Source organism: Hordeum vulgare, chromosome 4H (assembly GCF_904849725.1).
Source record: "Hordeum vulgare subsp. vulgare chromosome 4H, MorexV3_pseudomolecules_assembly, whole genome shotgun sequence".
In the NCBI taxonomy this organism is placed as follows: domain Eukaryota; kingdom Viridiplantae; phylum Streptophyta; class Magnoliopsida; order Poales; family Poaceae; genus Hordeum; species Hordeum vulgare.
The window spans coordinates 593,370,947-593,393,739 of NC_058521.1; the positions used below are offsets into that span (position 1 = coordinate 593,370,947).

At 45.5% G+C, this 22,793-nt stretch overlaps 2 protein-coding genes across 2 annotated transcripts; one reads left to right on the plus strand and one right to left on the minus strand.

Annotated features, from left to right (window-relative positions):
- The first annotated feature begins 4,678 nt into the window (after positions 1-4,678).
- On the plus strand, positions 4,679-6,091 carry LOC123447389 (myb-related protein 340-like). The gene is made up of 2 exons (XM_045123986.1): positions 4,679-5,115; positions 5,296-6,091. The coding sequence occupies exons 1-2, from the start codon at positions 4,844-4,846 to the stop codon at positions 5,780-5,782; spliced, it is 759 nt and encodes a 252-aa protein (XP_044979921.1). The 5' UTR covers positions 4,679-4,843; the 3' UTR covers positions 5,783-6,091.
- A 1,313-nt stretch (positions 6,092-7,404) lies between these two features.
- LOC123449860 (E3 ubiquitin-protein ligase WAV3-like) lies at positions 7,405-13,178 on the minus strand. Its single transcript, XM_045127213.1, has 2 exons — positions 12,792-13,178; positions 7,405-9,561 (listed from the first exon to the last, which is right to left on the minus strand). The coding sequence occupies exons 1-2, from the start codon at positions 13,020-13,022 to the stop codon at positions 7,669-7,671; spliced, it is 2,124 nt and encodes a 707-aa protein (XP_044983148.1). The 5' UTR covers positions 13,023-13,178; the 3' UTR covers positions 7,405-7,668.
- Positions 13,179-22,793: the final 9,615 nt, after the last annotated feature.

A 22,793-nucleotide genomic window follows, 5' to 3' on the forward strand; every position in this document is an offset into this window, starting at 1 on the left:
TTTCTCACACCCTAATTACTCACCAATTCTACACTGCACACACGAGGAGGGTTATATTTTGTGCTTAGGGAGTTTTTTTACATGACATTATTTGAGGTATACATGTTTTGTAAAAAGATAATTTTAATTTCAATTTCATCGTGCTTGTAATATGCGTAATTATATACACACTAGCCCATCTATATTATCATGCATAATTAATTTAATATTGAGGTAGGAAAACATGTAAAAATAATAACAAAAGATATATTTACAAATGATAAACAATTGTAACTTTTTTGTGTTCTATCTAGTTGTGTGCGCTTTGTAAATGCATGTGTATGTTTATTGCCGATGAAAAAGGACATGAGTTCACAACAACTCCTATTTGTGTCTCAGGATCACATGACCTATTTTTGAAAAGGTGCATTCACAGAATAAAATAAATACAAATCAATCAGTAGTGTTCCTTGATTTCAAATTTCGTGGCGATCACAGCTGACTTGTGAATTATGAAGAAGAAAACAAGCACATAAATTCTTTTCACGGCCTGAAAATGCTACTCTAACCTTTTTTTGTACAACGCCTGCAAGTCAATGGGTTTTTTTTTTATTTAAAAAACTTGCTAGTACATGACTCACTTTAATATGTCAAAACCATATTTTTTGGGGAACACTAAGGGTCCGCCGGATGATTTCTAAAAATAATCCGTCAACTAGCTAGCCGTCGGATGCCCGAGCTAACAGCCGTTTGATCTAGCGCACCCGCACCCCGCCGCATGGTCAGTAGTTATTTCCTGAAACGACGCTCGAGTTGCAGAAACTTTCGCTTTGTTGCAAGAAATAAACTTTGGATTCGTTAATTCCTGAAACAACGGTCGAGTTTCAGAAACAATTTGCTTGTTGTGGATTTTTTTCGTCTATCTTTAACATAGGTATTTTTACGGAAGAATTTTTTGCAACAATGGTCGAGTTTCAGGAATTTTTGCAAACAAAGTCAGGTTGCAGAAGCACTACCCCAGCCGGGATCCGGTCTGGCGCGGGGAGGCAGGGCCGACGCGAGTCGGCCGGCGGCAGGAACGCGACGACGATGGCTGGGGGCTCCGGCGCCGGTGGGTGGGGCTCCGGTGGCGACGCACCACGGCGGGGCATGCGGGACCGGTGGCGGAGGGGGCGGCGGGGCCGCAGCAGGCCGGCGGCAGAGGGGGCGGCGGGGCTGCAACAGCCGACGGCGGAGGGGCGGCGAGCCACAGCAGGCCGGCGACGCGAGGTCGTCAGGGCGGAGGCACGGACTGGACAGTTTCTCTGAAACAACTGCCCAGTTTCAGAAACTGTGCCCCAGTTTCAGAAATCGTTTGACGCGGGGTTAGATGGAGTAAGATCCGACGGACGAGGAAGCGGTGGACAGTTTATTTGGATCCATCAGTGGAAGGTAAGAGTTTCCCATATTTTTTTGATTTGTTTTTACTTTCAACTCAGGTTTTGAATTTTACTCGTCCATGCAAGGCTGTTACAGTACAAGAAAGCACTTAAATAAAACTAACATTTTTATGAAGAACCTTTGGTCTACACTATTTGTTCGCAAGTGCAGCCTTATTTTCTTTAAGCTCAAGCTGGAGCCCTATGCTAATCAATCAATCAAATGATATAAACTATCTGATAGATCCTTTGTTAGGTTACTCCACTAGGTTCAATAGGTGAGTTGTGGCAGCTCTCCTCTGGACTGAGCTACTAATTACGGAGTACGCGTTTGAGACTGTGGTCAACATTGACCCCCATTACCCAATATAGATACGTACGCATTTAGGCATTGACCGTAAGCCCCTAAATGGTTCTTTACTTATGGTTAGCTCTTTGAACCCACGACTTTAACCGCTTCCTGGCTTCGTTTGGTGTAGAAGATTGTCCACTCCACTTGCAAGTTGAAAATTGTAATGCTTAGCTAGACACGTCTTACTTTTCGCTTTTACTTTTTAGTCTTCACAATGTGATTGCAAAACTAGAGTACTAGCTCAATTACTCATAGTCTCACAGAATATTCTACTACTAGCTGCTAGTTAGGTAAGCGTGCAACTCAACATTTGATAATCCAAGATTAGTGAAATAATTTGCTTCGTCGGAGTTCATCAGGGAAGAGCTTACATTTTTTTTTCCTTCTTGAAGCAAGCTAATTAGCATCATAATTATACATAACCATCGTTAAAGTTGACTTTCAATGGGGTTACGAGTTTTGATCACACATAAAAAAGACTCAACAATTTGAGTCGCATGGTCCTAATTGTATTTCTTACCTCCTCATTACTCAAGAATTCTACATTGCACACATGAATGGTTATGTTTCATGCTTATAGAGTATTTTTACATAATACTATTTGAGGTATGCACGTTTTGTAAAAAAAAATTATTTCTATGTTATTGTGCTTGAAGTATGATTGATTAAATACACACTAGCCTATCTTTAATATCGTTAATATTAAATAAAAAACATGTGGAAGTAGTAACAAGAAATATATTTACAAATGATAAACAATCGTACTCCCTACATTCCTTTATATAAGGCAACTTCATATTTTTTATGTCTAATTTTGACCATTAATTTTACCAACAAAAATTGAGTTATATGACACAAAAAGTATTTCACTGAATGCACATTTGAAAGAACTGTCCGATGATATATTTTTTATGACCTATAGTCCATATTTTGTTGACAAAAATTATAAGTCAAAGTTTGACACGAAAAATAAAGTGGACTTGTAAAAGGGAATGGAGGGAGTAACCATTTTTATGTTTTATAGTTGGCTATATGTGCTTTGCACATGCAGATGTATATTTCTTGCAAATGAAGAAGGGTGTGAGGTTCACCAAACTCATATTTGTGTCTCGGGATCACATGACCCCATTTAAATAAAACATTCATAGAAAAAAAACACTCATCAAATGACTCAATATGTTTTGTACATTCCAACTTTCGTGGAAATCACAGCTAACTTGTGAGTTGTGAAAAAAAAAACAATCGTTTCTTGTAAACCCAAAAATGCTACTCTAACTCCTTGGTTTTTTACAACCCTGCAAATGTAAAGAACCATAGTTTCTGTTTGGATTTATTTTTTACTTTTTAACTCGGTTTTTGAATTTCCTGAAAAAACAGCTGTCCATGCAATGAGGTTACCACAAAACACATAAAAAATTATATTGTTGGGTAAGAAGAACCTTTGCCCTACACTATTTGTTTGCAAGTGCAGCTTAATTAATAATTTGCTTTAAGTTCAAGCTCGAGCGCTACTAATTAACTAGGCAGTCTGCTATAAACTAGCGGATCGGTCCCTTATTAAGATTAGCTAGGTTCATTCGTTACCCGGTGAGTTGTGGCGGTTTTCCTCTAGATTGAGCTGCTAATAATGGATTACGCGTTTAAGACTATTATCAACATTGACCTCCATTACCCAGTATAGCTACGTGCCCAACTGCCCATATTGAGGCATTGACCGCAAGTCCGTAAATGGTTGTTTATTAATGTTTTTTTTAAATAGATGTCTACTACTCCTTCTGTAAACTAATGTCTAGATTATTAAAGTAGTGATCTAAATGCTTTTATATTAGTTTACAAAGGAAGTAATGAGAACCCATTACACACATCTTAATTACCTTTCGCTTTTACCTTTTAGTCTTCACAATGTGTTGAGTTGTAGCTTAATTACTTATAGAATATACTAGTAGTACTAGCTAGACCCGTTAGGTAAGCGTGCAACTCAACATTTGATAATCCAAGACTAGTGCAATAATTTGCTTCGCCAGAGTTCATGCTACAAAACAACGCGTTCGATCGTACGTAGGGGCAGAGCTAGCTTACATACATAACTATTTTTGTTAGGGAAATTGTAATTTCTGAACGTTCGGAATTCCGGGACTTGTGCAAATTAATTTAAGTTCTGATCAAACATGAAAAGGATACAGATTGCGGGGCCCACTAGCCAGCGACTGGTACAAGAAAACAAGTACGGGTCAAATACCAGCTCCTAGTTTACGATACTTGAGAAGAAGACGAGCAGCTAGCTAGCATCTCCATTTGAAAATACATTGGACGCGTCATTACAGTATATATATAGTAGCATTTGACACCACAACACACGTACGTACGTACGTACGCACACGTGTAAAAGGTCATCAGATCGATCACCCTCGATCATATGCGGGATGATTGATTAGCTCGATCGGGAATTTGGAATACAATAAACTAACTAAAAGGGGAGGTAAAGGTGCTCGCGAGATTTAACTTGCATTGCATCATCACACACAATATTCTACTTCCTTTCCCTCTGTATATAAATATTTGTATTTAGAAAAAAACTACTCCTTCCGTTTTTAAATATAAGATTTTTTAGAAATTTTATTATAAACTGCATATGAAAAACAAAATAAATGAATCTACCCTCTAAAATATGTAGTATATACATCTAGTAAAATTTGTAAAAGGTTTATGTTTTGGAACGGAGGTAGCAGTAGTGAGAGAGCTTTTTGTCAGAAGCGGAAGAGGAATATAATACGGCGATAAGCTTAGCAAGTGGGAGTGGAATTGTTAGTCGCTGCTGGTGACAAGGACGCGACGCCGATCTCCTCAACCGGCCATCGAGATGATGGAGCCAGCCCCGCCGTATAAATGGCGGGCACGGCGCGGGGAGATTCTAGCTGTCATACAAGCCGGGAACCGCAGTCAGCAAGCTCTAGTAAAGCCCATGACCGCATAGTAGATAGATTAATCTTATAGTATTTAGGATCGGAGGGAGTAGTATAGTAGCTACTCATTAATTAGTGATAGAGATTAGCCAGTTGAAGGAGTGATAGTATATAGGGAGGGAGGGAGCTGCATGGCCATGGACGCGATGAGCAGCGCGGTGCTGCAGGGAGGCTGGAGGAAGGGCCCCTGGACGGCGCTGGAGGACCGGCTGCTGACGGAGTACGTGCAGCAGCAGGGCGAGGGCAGCTGGAACTCCGTCGCCAAGCTCACCGGGCTGCGGCGGAGCGGCAAGAGCTGCCGGCTGCGCTGGGTCAACTACCTCCGGCCGGACCTGAAGCGGGGCAAGATCACCCCCGACGAGGAGTCCGTCATCCTCCACCTCCACGCCATGCTCGGCAACAGGTAAGCACCATACGCCATTTCATCTCATTCCATCTCCCAGACGTGTACAGTACACACTGCTACTACAGTGCCCGTGGCTGTAGTAGAATAGATGCCCACGTACTGTATCTGTATCTTGGGTGCGCGCAGTGGGCGGTGCCTAACTACGCGACGCGTGGATGGATGGATGGATGGGTGCAGGTGGTCGGCGATCGCGCGGTGCTTGCCGGGGAGGACGGACAACGAGATCAAGAACTACTGGCGGACGCACTTCAAGAAGGCGCGGCCGTCCAGGCGGGCCAGGGCGCAGCTGCTGCACCAGTACCAGCTCCAGCAGCAGCAGCAGCACCGCCAGTACCTCCACGCCCTGCACCTCCTCCAGCAGCAGCAGCAGCAGATGCAGATGCAGATGGAACAGGAGAGCCACCACCACCAGCCGCAGCAGCGGCAGGTGACGATGATGATGCCGCAGCAGAGCCCGCAGGACGCCGACCTGCAGGCCGTGATCACCGTCGGCAACATGAACAACAACATGGAGACTGCAGAGTGCTACTGCCCGTGCCCGGCGGAGTCGGCGGTGCTCGACCTCCCGCTCCCGGCCGCCGACGAGGACGCGCTGTGGGACAGCCTATGGCGGCTCGTCGACGGGGAGGACGGCTCCAGCGGAGGCGACTCAGGCGAGTGCTAGCTAGCTCTTGTGTGTGTGCTAGCTACACTGCTACCACTACTACGGCAATGTGTAATACTGGCCGCAGGGATATCATCCCGGTGGTGATAGCTAGGAAGGATCATGCATGCATGTATGCTTAGCCTGATCACGCATGCCAATAGTTCTTCCTCTTCATGCATGCCTCGTGTGTTTACCTTTTTACCCATGACCATGAGCCATGATGAGCCCATGATCAGGTGCACTGTGCCAACCTCTTCAGTTAGCATGTCAACAAAGCTAGCTTGTAAATTGCAGCAACATGTAATTTTGGCCTCGGTTCTCAATCAATCCAGCACATTTTCTTCAGTTCATGAACAAGCAGCGCAGATACCTAATTCCCTATCCAGCTGGCAATATCTTATGCACCTTGCAGCAGCTAATTAATTCTCTGTACGAAATGCTTCACAATTGGTTTTCAGTCGTAACATACATAGTCACTCAATGCTTGACAGTGGATATAAAACATTTTATTATGATGATCCAAGAGGCTTCATGCTTAATGTTTTCCTTTGTATGGGAGGACAGGAGCTTGACCGAGTTGGTCAACTCACCATATAAATTCAGTAACATAGTGACTGAAACTATGGACGATCTAAGTAACAAAATCCGTTTGTAGCTAATACACACATCGATTATCAAGGTTTCGGAGGAGTTTGAGGGGTGCGGCGTAAGGGAGGAAAACCGAATTTATCCTCCCTTACGGCCGGATAGGGGATCGGTTAGAGTTGCCCTTATGGCAGCGACTGCAAGATGATGATTGTAGCAAATATCACCTTGACTGATGATCAGGCATAATTCTTCTGGCCAGATTACAGTGAAGTCGACGTACTACCTAGCTAGTGATGGAAGCCTTACAAGGTTAACTGGTGTCCTTTCAGGATACTCTGCTTCCTAAAATTGCCTTTAAATTGTTATTTTAATGTTTAGCTGATGTTAAAAAATACTTCCTCCGTTCCAAAATAAGTGTCTCTTTGTACTAAGCTTGAGACACTTATTTTGAGACGAAGGGAGTAGTTATTTGACTAAAGATATAACCTACATAAGAGAGGTTGGGGTGGTAGTGAGAAGTGCAGTTCCTGTGACTAGGCAGAAGATATAGATCACTTGTTCATTTTTTGCTCCCTAGTGAGGTATCCTTGGGGAATAATCAGCTGTGCTTTTGGGATCAAGATGAACTTGAGTTCGATCGATGAACAATGTTCTTGGATTTTTCAGTTTCTTCAGAAAGTTGATGGCTAGTTGTTGGAGGGGTTACTGCTGTTTTGGAGGGTTTACGGCTGAGATCTTCAGTAGGATGGTCAGGCTGATTTGGCTGGGATGGTGGTGTATGGGACGCTGTTGTATTATCAATTTCATGATGAATGAAATTGGGAACTCGGCTCCTCAATTCCACACTAAAATAAAAACATATTTTCTGCGCAAGCCAGCCAAATTCAGATATCGAACAGAGATGACCAACCAACACTGTCGGCCAAGAATGCTGCCCACAAGAATATTGCGCTTAAAAGCTGTCACCATCATCATAAATTTAGGGGTGACATTTTTGCAAGGCAAAAGAATACCGATGATAATAATGGAAAAGAAGAAGGAAAGACATCAAATTTCACCACCACCAGGTATGACATTTATCATTACCTTTGGAGCGTCACACTGATCATGTACAGCAAACTAGTTGTATTTGTATGTCCCAAGATTAATTTTTCTAATCTCATGACCACTAGAATATTTTCATTAAATAAATCGAAGCAATAGCTGTAGGAATAATAATAATCAAACTAAAATAATAATCTGGATAGTCTCAAATCCCCTAACCACTTCACAAGTTATTTCTTGCAGCTTGGTTCTGATGAATAAGCAACGTCACGTCACGCCAGCCGCTCGGAGAAGGACTTTGTCGACCTCACCGACCGGCCGGAGCCGCGCGAAGGAGCAACGGTCGGGGAGCGGTTCAGCATTTCGACGAGGGCCGGCACGAGAGCTTGCGAGCGGTGCAGCATGTCGACCATCGACGGCGTCTGGTAGGTGTGGATTTGGGTGTTGAGCTCCGTCGAGTCGCCGCGCGCCGTGGCCCTCTGCCATGAGTGCGAGCTCAGGCCCGCCAGCATGAAGGCCCTGCCGGACTCGTCGTACCTCCGCCGGCTCTCCACCCTCTCCTGCATCTCCCTCAGCTCCGTGATCAGCGCCAGGCACTGGCTATCTTCAGATTGTGCGGCCTGTGATTCCAGGATCCTCGTGCGGCCTTCAAGGATCGACACAGCCTGGGCGAAATCGCCTCCATCAGCTGCAGCCCGCGCAGCCGACATGTCCTCCATGGCTTGAACTCGGTGCGACTCACGCGCAACTTCCGGAGACATCTTGCAGTCCACATAGTGTGCAGGACGCTCGACACCCACTTCTTCACCATGCACCTGAATGATCTCTGTTGTAACTGCGTCCTGGTATGTACAGCTTGGTTTGATCAGCACAGTCTGCTGCCCTTGTGCAGCTGGGACGTGTAGGGTGATCAGAAACCCCCTCTCTTCATCTGCATACAGGTCGCCGATATCGACTGACCCGTTACGTCCATCCACGGCTACTTCACTTGCATAGCCGCCTGACTTGATGGAGGTGAGGAGCACTCCATCGTCTACACACCCGATGTCCAGCCGCATCTCCTTAACCACAACGCTGAGGAGGCCACCAATACACTGAGCAAATCCGTTCTGAATTGAGCCTTCAGCATCGATAAATGAAAATGTGCCGCTAGATGTCTCGGCAATAGCATGCATCGCAGCCGAGTCATGATCCATGCCGAAACCAAAGGTGTGGATTTGCACATGATTGCCTGTTCCAGGCAGGATTGAGGGAGGAACAAGGGCGCTGTGGTTTGTCTGAAGCTCGTCGTCAAAGGTTGGCACTGAATATGTGTCTTGACCATCCGACAGAAGAATGATGCTGCAAACAGGGTTCTTCAGCCGGCGGTGCTCAATGACTTTAGCACCCTTCTTTAGCCCGTCGGAAATGTTTGTGCCACCACCATCAACAAGGGAATTCACAGCCTGAATGGCTTGCATTCGCCCGTTGACGTTCATCTGGCGAAGGGGAAAGAGCCTCCGTGCTGTAGATGAGAAGGCGATGACAGACAGCCGGTCATTGGGCCCAAGCGTCTGGATGACAAAGCACATTGCCTTCTTGAGAAGTGCAAGCTTGGCCCCTTTCATGCTGCCACTGACATCAAGCACGGTCACAAGGTCAAGAGGTGCACGGGAGCTCACGGACTCCAAGGACTTTGGAGCCTTGAGATGAATCAAGATAGAAAAGACCTTCTGGGTCACTGATTGCTGTATGGCTTGAACTTCTGCATATGTCTTGATTTCAACCGAACCAGTAACTTCATTGTTCTCCTCTGCAGTTTCAGAGTGAACATCTATGTGCTCATCATCATTGAAAATGTCTGCCTCGGGAGTACGGAAGACAGGCAACTGCTCCAGCAGATTTCCGCTGTACGAGTTCGAGAGCCTGCGGATGACAGCCATGTGTCCGTCGTCTTGGGGCCAATTTACCGGGCTTACTCTAGCTCTCCCATGAGTGCCATCTGCAAGTTGAGTTACCTGGAAGGGCAGTTCTTTCCAGTCGGCACGGCATATTGGACAGATACGGTTGCCATGCCTAACATTTGAAGTGATACAGTGAAAATGGAACTTATGGGAGCATTCAGCAGTAAACAGGGCCTGTCCGTGCCCTGTCCTCATACTACCAAGGCAGATGGCGCATACCCTCTGAAATCAAGAAAGACAGTGCAAAAGAGTTAGCGTGCTAGAATCAGAGCTTGCAACTTAAGCTCAAAAAAAAAAACATAGCTTCTTTGGTTATAAAATGTGCTCTGAATGATGCGTAAAAAAAGTGTGCTCTGAATAATGGCATTTAAACTCTTGTGTTGAAATATCACACAAGTGCACTAACAGTGTTGCAGGTTTTCATACAACTTGGCGTGGATCAGCAAGACTGCATGAGGCTCTGTACAACCAATCAAATGGAAGGGGTTTATCACGCCAAAAGAAGAGAATAAATAAAGTTTGGTTATACACTTATCATGGAGGTCCAACAGCCAGAAGATGCATATCTTTTAACTTTGCACAGAGAACTACCAGTCAAACATCAGGTGTAGTATGACAATTTTACCATGCTTAGTCAACTGACAATTTGGGTATTAACACATGTAGACGCAATAAGAAAATACGAACTGGAAGATCCTAACAATGTATTTATAGGAAGACTATGCAAGCATTAACAATCTGAGCGGTAAAACCAAAATAAATTAACATACTTTTTTATCAAAGAAAGGGTTCCACCCATTTTATTGAATGAAACCACAGTAAACATAGTCATGAAGGAGATCGGGAGCAGTCTAAGTGACTGACCAGATGAAAATTAACATTCTATTTCGCTATATAAAGTGGGTTGGCAATTTGGCATCAGAGAATATTCTTTATAAACCAAAGTAATCCACCATGTTGCATAAAGAACTCTGGTTGTTTACGCCAACTAACAGAGAGCACAAAACCATGTCAAATTAGACGGGCCTACCAACCAGTCAAAGCACATGGAAAGGCAAACGGCAGGAAAAGATTGAATATGAAAAGATCAGTGCATGGTGTAGTTAAGTTTGAACCAACTGCACTACAGGGCATCACAGGTTAATAGCGCTGCCACGAAATACTGCAGTTGTTCTTCAGTGATAATAACAGTATAACTGTAGAAAAACAAGCAATAGATCAGCTGCAGTGCAGCTCTTTCTTTTAGATGAAACAGCTGCAGCTCTAGCCTCCAAACTCAATATGGTAAGCCATGCCATGGCCCATGGATTTTATTAATTTAAAATAATCTGTTAGGCACGTGGGCAATGACACCAGTATAGTATAATCCTCATTTGTTAATTTCATTTGGTGACCACAAGGTGGATTACAGGTTGGAAAGACTTTTCAGTTTGGCGATTTCCCTGGAAGGAAAAATCCAACATCCTATTTCCTGAAAACTATCTTCTAGGTGGCACCCACAAGTCAAAGCAAAATGAAGACCAGCTGGCATAGAGAACTACCAGTCAACATCAGGTGTAGTATGAAAAGAATATCAACTTACCACGCTTAATCAGACGAGAATTTGGGTATTAACTATTAACACGTGTGGACGTTATCAGAAAATACGAACTGGAACATAGTAATAACTTATTCAGGCAGCCTATGTAAGCATATCAACAATCTGAGCGGTAAGCACAAACGAAAACCAAAATAATTTAATAAAATGAAGAATAAAAAATTTCTCTACATAAAATGGGTTGGCATCAAAAAATATTATTTGTTGAATAGCAAAAAAACATAGCACTAATATAATGGCATTGAAACATTGCAAAAATCATAACTTCTACCCCAATTGGTTACAAAACTGAATAATGGCGTTAAAAAACTTTGTTGATGTAAATATCGCACAAGCACACTAACAGTGTTTACATACGAGTAGATGTTAATCGGAAAGACTGCATGAGGCTCTGTACAGCCAGTGAAATGGAAGGGATTTATCACGCCAGAAGAAGAGAATAACTAAAGGTTGGTAACATACTTGGTTATCAACTTACTATGCTTAATCAACTGAGGATTTGGGTATTTATACGTGTAGAATCTATCAGAAAATACGAAATGGGACATAGTAATAACGCATAATGCAGGCAGCCTATGTAAACAACATCATTATGAGCTGTAAGCACACAGCCAGAAACCCCGCAAAAAATAGCATGAAGAAAACAAAATTTCTCAACATAAAGTGGGTTTCCATCAGAAAGCATTCTTTATAAGTCAAAGTAATTCAGCAAGGTTTTTTTTTTGGAGGCAAAGTAATTCAGCGCGTTGCATAAAGGACTGGTTGTTGAAGCCATCTGACAGAGAGCCCAAGATCAACTCAAATTAGATGGGCCTACCAACCAGTCAACGCACATGGAAAGACAAACGGCAGGAAAAGAATGAATATGAAAAGATCAGTGCATGATTTAGTTAAATTTGAACAAACTGCAGCACAAGGCATCACAGGTTAAGCGTGCAGCCACGAAATACTGCAGTTGTTCTTCGGTGATAATAAACGGTATAACTGTAGAAAAACATGCAATCCGTCAGCAGCTGCAGATTGTTGATGCTTACATATATAGGCTGCCTGAATTTGTTAATTTCATGCCATGGCCCAAGGATTTTATTTATTTATTTAATCCTCCAAACTCAATACGGTAAGTCATGCCATGGCCCATGGATTTTCTTTATTTATTTATTTAAAATAACCCGTTAGGCAGGTGGACAACTACACCACACCAGTAATAGTAGTATTAATCCTCATTTGTTAATTTCATCTGGCGATCACAAGGTGGGGTACAAGTAGGAAATACTTTTCAGTTTGGCGATTTCCATGTGAGGAAATTTATGGCAGATGACTTGTCGAAATAAAACGAGGGCCAGCTGGAAGCAAGGGAAAGAATTGGTAACTGGAAACTGACAGACGAGAAAGCAAAAGGATTGGCGTAGCTTGTGTATCTGGGTCACCGTCTTCCTTCGAGAAGGATGGACGATTGCACGAAAAAACAAACTTGCACGACGAAGAAAATATGTTTTAACTAATGTCATATATATAAGAGCTTGCACCCAAAAAATGTATTTTAATTTCTCCCAGTGCCCTGTGTTTGACGGCGACCTGGAACTCCCAACAGACGAGGCGCAGAAACGATGAACGCTGTTTTTTTTTCCATTGATTGATTGAAGGGCGATGAACTCCGTCGAACTCCTACGGCGATCTTTTACTACTGGTACTAGCGTAGCGTCGAACAAATCCAAAAGATATTCGAGGCGTTAGTGCGTTGTCGCGCGATCTTTTCCCCGGCGTGAACACGCGGTTTGGCACGGGAGAGAGGGAAGGGAGGAACGCGGTTAGGAAATGGATGGGAATGGCAGAGAAGACGGAACGGAACACCCACCTTGGAGCTCCGGCTCCCGGAGCTGGAGAGCCGGCGCGAGGACACGGACGGCGACCTCGCCTTCTCCTCCTCCTCCCCCGTCACGGGGCCCGCCTCCACCGCGGACGCCGACGGTGGATGCGGTGGCGGTGGCGGCTGCGGGGCGTCCTCGATGGCCCTCTGGCGGTCGGGCACGCGGATGCAGAGCTTGGTGGCGAGCGCGCGCTTGGCCCAGTCCCACGCCGCCGCCATTGCTCTTCTCCCAGACGGCCCCCCTCTCTTGCGCTTGCGCTTGCGCACTCTCTCTCTCTCTCTATCGGAGGAGGAATCGGTGGGCGGAGGAAGCGGATCAGGAGGGAGGGAGTTGGTTGGCTTCCTCTCTCGCCGCGCGTTCGCCGCGGGCGTCCGTTTCTTGGTTTATGCGGAGCGTCGCGCGGCGAATAAAAACAACGGGAGCAACCCGTTCGTGTTGGCTTTCCCGTTTTGCCCTCGGGCGAGAGGGCCTGAGGCCCCCGGTCAGCGCGGGGTGTTTCGGGGTTTTCGCGTCCGTGGCGCTCTGTCGGCCGGTCAGTGTGCCTGCCTGCCTGTGCTTCGAATTCAGGGTTTATCTCGTGTGGATGGATGGATGGATGGATGGACGATTGAATTCGTCAGTCGGTTTTCGGCTGTTGGACGCGAAGAATGTTGAAGGTTTTTACAGGCTGCGTCCCGTGCGGCCGGCGGCGAACGGAGAACGAGTTTTGGTCACAACGTTGGCGTGAACTGATCGGATATCACGTCTTTTTCAACACGTTACACTACATATGCAACCGTTCATATAAACGCGTATAATAAAACATTTTTTATTGAAAAAAAAAACGCGTATACATTTATTTTTATGAACACACACGTATAATCTATGTATAATCTATCTTTATAAGCATCTTCGAAAGACTGAGCAATTGTATCATTTTGAAATTTACGAAATCATCGTAGGCGTCTTATCGTCGCTGAAAATGTCTGCCCTCACTAAATGTGTATCGTCGAAAATCCTGAAAATCCAGAAATAATGCGAACAACGGGATTTAAACCCTTATGGGTTGGGGCTATCACTCTTCCTTTGACCATCCAATCACAAGCTAGTTCACATCGCATATCACGTTTCGTTTCTACCATGAAGATCAACGTCTTAACTGCAACACCTCCAACGTCATGCATCAAATATTTGTGGTCCAACCCGAAAGTATGAATTCTCGACAAACCGAAAGCAGACCGGCGAAGGGAGGGGGTGGGTGTCCCGGTCTTTGCCACATAAGCGTTAGAAACCCCGGACCGAGCCAAAAACCTCATTTGGAGCCCTGCTTTTGTCAATTCACCCCTCTGGCATTGCTCTGTATCCACATACTCTAAGACTGACGCTGGTGATGTACCACCCACTTCGTCGACCCGGTCGCGGAGTACTTCTATGCCAAGTTCATGGATTTTCCCCCCTCATATGAGGACAGATATGAGGATGAAACAACGATGATGCATGTGGTTGTTGAATATGCCCAGCGTGCGGAGGAGCATGTTCTCAGTTTTAAAAGATCAATCGACAAAGGACACAAGGGGAATGTGATGACGTACTCCTTAGGGCTTACAGCCGCCCCCGATCTCCCCTAGAGCCACCCCCCGCCTCCCTCGTGCGGCGGCGCCGCCCCGCACCGGGGAGCCCTGATACGTCTCCGTCGTATCTACTTTTTCAAACTCTTTTGCCCTTGTTTTGGACTCTAATTTGCATGATTTGAATGGAACTAACCCGGACTAACGCTGTTTTTAGCAGAATTACCATGGTGTTGTTTTTGCGCAGAAATAAAAGTTCTCGAAATGACCTGGAAGTTTACGGGGATTTTTTGTGGAATATATAAAAAATACTGGCGCAAGAATCAACCGGAGGGGTGGAGCTGAGAGCCCACAAGCCCACCAGGCGCCCCCCCCCCCCCCCGGTCGTGCCTGGCAGGCTTGTGGGGCCCACGTTGCTCCACCGCCTCCAATCTCAGCTCTATTTAGTCCCTTTCGTCCGGAAAAAAAATCAAGGAGAAGAGTTCATCACGTTTTACGATACGGAGGCACCGCCACCTCCCGTTCTCCCTCTCGAGGGCACATCTGGAGTCCGTTCTGGGCTCCAGAGAGGGGATATCGTCGCCATCGTCATCACCAACCTTCCTTCATCGCCAATTCCATGATGCTCTTCACCGTTCGTGAGTAATCTCATCGTAGGCTTGTTGGACGGTGATGGGTTGGATGAGATCTATCATGTAATCGAGTTAGTTTTGACGGGGATTGATCCCTAGTATCCACTATGTTCTGAGGTTGATGTTGCTACTACTTTGCCATGTTTAATGCTTGTCACTAGGGCCTGAGTGCCATGATTTGAACCTATTATGTTCTCGCCAATATATGTGTGTTCTTGATCCTATCTTGCAAGTTATAGTCACCTACTATGTGTTATGACCCGGCAACCCCGGAGTGACAATAGCCGGAACCACTCCCGGAGATGACCATAGTATGAGGAGTTCATGTATTCACCAAGTGTTAATGCGTTGGTCCAGTTCTTTATTAAAAAGAGAACCTTAATATCCTGTAGTTTCCATTAGGACCCCGCTGCCATGGGAGGGATGGACAATAGATGTCATGCAAGTTCTTTTCCCTAAGCACGTATGACTACATACAGAATACATGCCTACATTACATTGACGAACTGGAGCTAGTTACATATCTCTCTGTGTTATAACTGTTGCATGATGAATAGCATCCGACATAATCATCCATCACCGATCCAATGCCTACGAGTTTTTCCTACTGGTCCTTGCTACGTTACTTTGCTGCTACTGTTGTCACTGCTGCTACTGTTACTCTGTCGCTACTGTTGTCACTGCTGCTACTGTTACTCTGTCGCTACTGTTGTCGCTGCTGCTACTGTTACTCTGTTGCTACTCTTGTTATCACACTACTTTGCTACATATACTAAGTCTTTCAGGTGTGATTGAATTGACAACTCAACTGCTAATACTTGAGAATATTCTTTGGCTTCCCCTTGTGTCGAATCAATAAATTTGGGTTGAATACTCTACCCTCGAAAAATATTGCGATCCCCTATACTTGTGGGTTATCAAGACTATTTTCTGGCACCGTTGCCGGGGAAGCATAGCTCTATTCTCTGAGTCACTTGGGATTTACGTCCGCTGGTCACTACGAGGAATCCGAAAGATCCAAGAACTAAAGTCTTGCCCTCAACTATGAGGATAGGTAAGGAACTGCCATCTAGCTCTGCACTTGATTCACCTTCAGTTATGAGTAAGTTTGCGACACCACCTCCTGCTAGAAATCTTGATATGTCGCCTGGGCTTGATGATGCTACTTCTGCTGCCCATGATGCTTATGATGATGCTATGCTTGATACTGCTTTGCCACTAGGTGCATTCCTTGATGCACAAATTGCTAGAGTTGCTGCTAGATGTGATGATACTTCTGAAACTTCTGATACTATTGAAGTAGAACCTGCTATTTTGCCTGCTAGAACTAGCTCTCCTATATATGAATTGCCTGATATGTCTGAGGGTTATGTTATGGAGGGAGAGATAGCTAAGGACTTTCTTGCTTGTAAGGATAGCTATGATGTTGAGAAATTTACTGCGCAAGTGGAAAGAAAAAAAATCTCTGAACGCTAGGATGAAATACGACCCGAAGTTTGCTACTTCGCCTATCTTTGTGACCGATAAGGATTATGAATTCTCTGTCGACCCTGAGTTAATCACTTTGGTCGAATCTGATCCTTTTCACGGTTATGAGTCTGAAACAGTTGTAGCCCATCTTACCAAACTGCATGATATAGCCACCCTATTCACTAGTGAGGAAAAGATCTGCCACTACTATATCCTCAAGTTGTTTCCTTTCTCGCTACAGGATGATGCTAAGACTTGGTTCACTTATCTTGCTCCTGGTTGTGTGCGTAGCCCCCAGGATATGATCAACTACTTCTCAGAAAAATATTTCCCTGCCCATAAGAAGCAAGCTGCCTTGCAGGAAATATACAACTTTGCGCAAGTTGAAGAAGAGAGTCTCCCACAAACTTGGGGGAGGCTCGTCCAGCTGTTGAATGCTTTGTCTGATCACCCTCTTGAGAAGAATGAAATACTTGATATCTTCTATAATGGACTAACGATGCTTCTAGAGACCACCTAGGTAGTTGTGTTGGTTGTGTTTTTAGGGAACGAACTGTAGAACAAGCTGAGATCCTATTGAATAATATCTTGTGCAATGAGAACGCTTGGACTATTCTCGAACCACCTCCTAAGCCAACTCCTAAGAAAAGAGGTATTCTATTCCTCAGTCCTGAAGATATGCAAGGAGCTAAGAAATCTATGAAAGAGAAAGGCATTAAATCTGAAGATGTCAAAAATCTACCACCTATCGAAGAGATCCATGGTCTTGATAACCCGATACACGTAGTAGAAGTAAATTCTCTGTGTAGATTCAATGAGAGTGATATTCCTTTTGATAAACCTGCTAGCTTATGCCAGGATGAATTTGATAACTTTGTTGCCAAACAACAAAGTTTCAATGATTATGTTAGCAGACAATTGGAACAGAATGCTCGTACGCTTAGTCATTTAAGTGCTTGTGTGGACAGAAATGTCAATGATCTTAAGCTTCTGAGTAAACATGCCACTATGGTTACTACTCAGATAGAACAAGTACTTAAGGCTCAAAATGACTTGCTCAATGAGTTGAATGACAATTCTGTCAAAGTCGTCACTAGAGGCGGTAGAATGACCCAGGAACCTTTGTATCCTGAGGGTCATCCTAAGAGAATTGAACAAGATTCTCAAGGAGTTAGCACTGATGCACCTAGTCATCCTAGAAAGAAGAAGAAAGATGATAGGAACTTGCACACTAGCAACCCTGTTGCTGCTACACCCGAGAGTCCAAAGGATGTCTCTGTCTCTGATGCTGAAACACAATCTGGTGATGAACATTAGCCTAATGATAATATCAATAGTGATGTTCATGTTGATGCTCAACCTAGCAACGATAAGGATGTGGAGATTAAACCTAGTGTTGATCTTGATAACCCATAGCCTAAGAATAAGAGATACGATAAGAATGACTTCATTGCTAGGAAGCATGGTAAAGAAAGGGAACCATGGGTCCAAAAACCCATGCCCTTTCCTGCCAAACCATCCAAGAAAAAGGATGATGAAGATTTTGAGCGCTTTGTTGAAATGATTAGACCTGTCTTTCTGCAAATGCGTTTGACAGATATGCTCAAAATGTCTCCGTATGCTAAGTACATGAAGGATATTGTGACTAATAAGAGGAGGATACCTGAGGTTGAGATTTCCACCATGCTTGCTAATTACACCTTCAAGGGTGAAACTCCTAAGAGACTAGGTCATCCTCGAGTGCCCACTATACCTTGCTCCATTAAAGGCAACTACGTTAGAACTGCTTTATGCGACCTTGGAGCCGGTGTTAGTGTCATGCCTCTTTCTCTTTATCGTAAACTTGAACTGGATAAGTTGACACCCACTGAAATCTCTGTGCAAATGGCCGACAAATCAACTGCTTTCCCTATCGGCATTTGCGAGGATGTACCTATTGTGGTTGCGAACGTTACTATCTTAACAGACTTTGTTATTCTGGATATTCCCGAGGACGATGCCATGGCGGTGTCACGCCCAAGATGCGACCCTATCCTCAATTTGGCACGAAGGCCTCGTCAGGGATAGAAGCGCATCTCGTCGTGTCGCAAGAATGGATATCGTTAGAAGTACATGTACTGAAAAGAAGAGATATATAATAGAATTGGCTTACACTCGCCACAAGCTACATCAGAGTCACATCAGTACATTACATAATCATCAAGAGTAAAAGCAGGGTCCGACTACGGACGAAAACAAACGAGAAAAGAAGAACGACGTCCATCCTTGCTATCCCAGGCTGCCGGCCTGGAACCCATCCTAGATCGATGAAGAAGAAGAAGAAGCAACTCCAAATGAACAATCAACGCGCTCGCGTCGAGTAACCTTTACCTGTACCTGCAACTGGTGTTGTAGTAATCTGTGAGCCACATGGGACTCAGCAATCTCATTTCCAAAGGTATCAAGACTAGCAAAGCTTAACGGGTGAGGTATGGTTAAGTGGTGAGGTTGCAGCAACGGCTAAGCATATATTTGGTGGCTAACTTACGAGTACAAGAAATAAGAGGGGGGGGGGAGATCTACGCATAACGGACGTGAACTACTGATGATCAAATGAATGATCCTGAACACCTACCTACGTCAGACATAACCCCACCGTGTCCTCGATCGGAGAAGGAACTCGCGAAAGAGACAGTCACGGTTACACACTCAGTTGGCATATTTTAATTAAGTTAACGTCAAGTTATCTAGAACCAGTGTTAAACAAAGTTTCCACGTTGCCACATAACCACGGGCACGGCTTTCCGAAAAGATTTAACCCTGCAGGGGTGCTCCAACTACTCCATCACAAATTACCACAAGCCGCATAGAAATCCTCAATCACGAAAATCACGATCTCGTCAGATTCCTTAGTGGAAAACCTCAACTCTGAGATTACCCAAAGCATCACCGGAATCCCGATGCACAAGATATTTCGTCAAAGGTAAAACTAACCCAGCAAGGCCGCCCGACGTGTCGACGATCCCGATAGGAGTCACGTACCTCGTTCTCAGGACACGACGGATGGGTCACACTAGGAGAACCAAACCTCGGGTTGCCCCGCGGTGGCCCCGTAGTCTCCAATTTGGACCAACACTCATGAGGAGCACTGGCCCGGGGGTTGATTAAATTATCCTCGGGGTCCGGAAAGTCCCTATGCAATTTTATTAGGTGTTTAGGCAAATGTAGTACCAAAGTTGGGCCTTGCCAGACCAGTCTTAATCTAAAACGAATTATCAAGGGGGTCCCCATAACAACCCCAATCGTGTTAGCACCGCTCAATTATGGAACATAACACCGGTAGCCGGAAACTAAGGGGGCAAAGGTGGAACAAAACACCAGGCTAGAAAGGCCGAGCCTTCCATCTTTTACCAAGTATATATGTGCATTAAATTAAATAGCATTTAATATGGTGATATAACAAGGAACCCATGTTTTCACATGGAAGCAACTGCACCTGCAACTAGCAATGCTAACACAGGGTTAAGCAAGCAGTAACGTAGCCAATTAGTGGTTTGCTAGGTTGAACAGGTTGAAGGTTTTCATGGCATTGTTGAGAGGCTGATATTTAACATGTGGTAGGCAACAAGACATAATGACAGAAATGATAAAACTAGCATGGCAATGATAGTAATGGTATCTGGGAAAATGGTCATCTTGCCTGAGATCCCGCTTGGAAGAAGAATGACTCCGTGAAGCAGACGAACCAACGTAGTCGAACGGTTCCTCACTTTCCGACATGCTTGCGGAACTCTATCGGAACAGAGCAAACCGGAAACAAACATCAACACAGATATTCACCACACGATGCACAACCTAATAAGATGCATGAACAGATCAAAATGCAAGGGATGGCATGGCAATTCACCTCACGCAAACACTACACATTAAATGAAGCTCGATATGCAACGAGTTGTATATCGACAAAACTCCACGTTTAAGTATTTAATTCACTCCTGATTATTTAACACGCAATATTAAATGTTGTTAACATGGCAAGGGGTGAAGCGATGATTCTACCTGGCATCCTAGACGGTTAACACATGGAGCATAGAACGGAGCTACGCCACAAGAACATGCATCACAAGATAACATGCCATGAATGCGACATGCATGAGAGTTACAACATCACGGCAAGAAGGGAAAGAAGCATATGTCGCCACGGCGAGCGAGAGGGAGCCATGGCGGCAAATCGGAAACGATGCCACGGCAACGTTCCTATCCCGACAACTCGACGAGCAATCCTGCCAACGAGCTGGGAACGCATGCGGGAACGGTAAATAAGATGGGGTGATTCCGGTTACCGGGTTCCCATGTGTCGGGCACAACATAGAGGGACAACGTGCAATAGTCAAACATACGGTGCATACATACATTCAACTCGTACAACACATGCATACGGTTCTCGGCCACGTCTCATCGGTATACCTTCGACGCGTGCGAATCGGAGCGGTTCGGTCCGGTGAAGGGGAACAACGATCGTCGTGGACGTCGTGGAAGTCGTGGTACCGGTCTCGTCGACGGTAGTCGTTCGCTCGACGTCGTGGCTCTCGGTCTTCGACGTCGATAGTCGTACTCGTTTCGCAGATGGTCGGGGGTCGTCGTCGACAACGTGGTACTCGCGATCTTGCCGGCTCCACGCGTCGGGGATGGTGCATGCGATCTTCGCGACGTTCCAACAGGCAACCGGGCAAGGCAACAGCAAGCGGCGACGCAAGCGGCAGCAACAACTAGTCTAGCAGCAACCTCGGCAAGCGACGGCAGCATAAGCAACCAGCAACAACACTAGCTATAGCAGCAGCTAGCAAACAATCAGCAGCTACCACACTCGGCACAGGCAATAGCAACACTTCCAGGCATCGCGTGCAGGCAAGCACACATGACAACCTAGCATCGGGCAACAACTACCTAAGCACTATCGGCAGCCAGCAAAATATACAACAATTCGACAGCAGGCACTAGCATGAGGCAGCAGCCACTACAACAGCAGCAGCAAAAAACGCAGCAGCTACAGCAATGAACTTAGCAGGCTAAGGCAGCGGCGCATGCACAGGCGGCAGCAAGAGCAACAGCAAACGCTCGGCAATAGCATGCATCAACAGGAGCCAGCACCAACAGGCAACGGAACAGCAAGCAAGCAGTAGCTCGGCGGCATCTCCAAGCAGCAGCGGCCAACAGCAACAACATCTACAGCCGCGGCAGCAGCACAACACGGCGACAGCAACAAGGCAGAGCTCCACGCGGCATGAGGCGCAGCACACGGCAACAGCAAGGCAAAGCACATGCACCAGCGACAACAGCAAACGCAGGGGAACTCCATGGCGCGGCGGTGGCGAGCTCCAAGGCGGCGCGCGCACGGGATGATGGGGAGGCCACGGCGCGGTGACCAGGGCGGGCGCGGCGACGGGGAGGCGCGGGGCGCAGGGCTCCTGCAGGCGGCAGCGCGGCCAACGGCAGGGCACGGCGCGGAAGGCGGCGGCCAGAGGAACCGGCGCGGGGCGTGGGGACGAGCACGCGGGGATGGGGCGAGGCGGCTGCGCGCGAAGGCGGCGAGGCCATGGCGGGGAGGATCGGGCGAGGGAGGCGCGACAAGGGGAGGCCGGCGAGCCATGGCTTCCGGCGGCTGGGCCGAGGACGGGCAGGGAGGTGGCTGCGCGAGGGGGAAGGGGATCGAGCACGGGGCGGAGCGACGGCGCTCGGGAACGAGGAGATGGGGCTGGCGGGGCTGTTTGCTAGGGCAAGGGGAGGCATGGGCCTTGGCCTGCTCGGCCTTGGCCTGGGTCCTCCCCCTTTGGTCTTTTGTTTTCTTTTAAAATAGAAAAAAATCTTAAACAAAGAAGAACTTTTAATAAAAAAATAAAAAATAAAAAAAAATGCTTTTGCTCCTTTGAAAATTATACCCCAATCCATAAAATTAGATTGGGCATTTTAAACAAATAAAAATGAAACCTTTTCGAAGAGTAAAATAAAACCTTTTAAAGAATTAAAAATTAAAACCCTTTTGAAGAATAAAATAAAACCTGTTTTATTTAAAGAATAAAATAAAAGCCCTTTAAAAGAGAAAATAAAATGAGACGGTTTTAAAATAAAACGAAAGGAGAAAATAAAGAAAAACCCAAGGGGTTGCCCCCACATTTAATAAAAGGGGTTTTTAAAAGAAGACGCTCGTTTTTTAAAAGGGTTAAAACGGAAACTTTACACAACCCTAAAACAAAATCAAAGAGAAGAGACGAGGGGAGTTCCTATCGCCCTAAGACTCGAAGAGCACTCGAAGCACCACACGCGACAGACGATGCAAGATGCCATGCATGATGCGATGATG

Excerpts from the sequence above, each read along its gene's own strand:
- LOC123449860 (XM_045127213.1), bottom strand. The coding sequence starts at position 13,022 with ATGGCGGCGGCGTGGGACTGGGCCAAGCGCGCGCTCGCCACCAAGCTC. Across the intron at positions 9,562-12,791 it reads CCGGGAGCCGGAGCTCCAAG|AGGGTATGCGCCATCTGCCT; the intron begins GTGGGTGTTCCG and ends TCTTGATTTCAG.
- LOC123447389 (XM_045123986.1), top strand. The coding sequence starts at position 4,844 with ATGGCCATGGACGCGATGAGCAGCGCGGTGCTGCAGGGAGGCTGGAGG. Across the intron at positions 5,116-5,295 it reads CACGCCATGCTCGGCAACAG|GTGGTCGGCGATCGCGCGGT; the intron begins GTAAGCACCATA and ends GGATGGGTGCAG.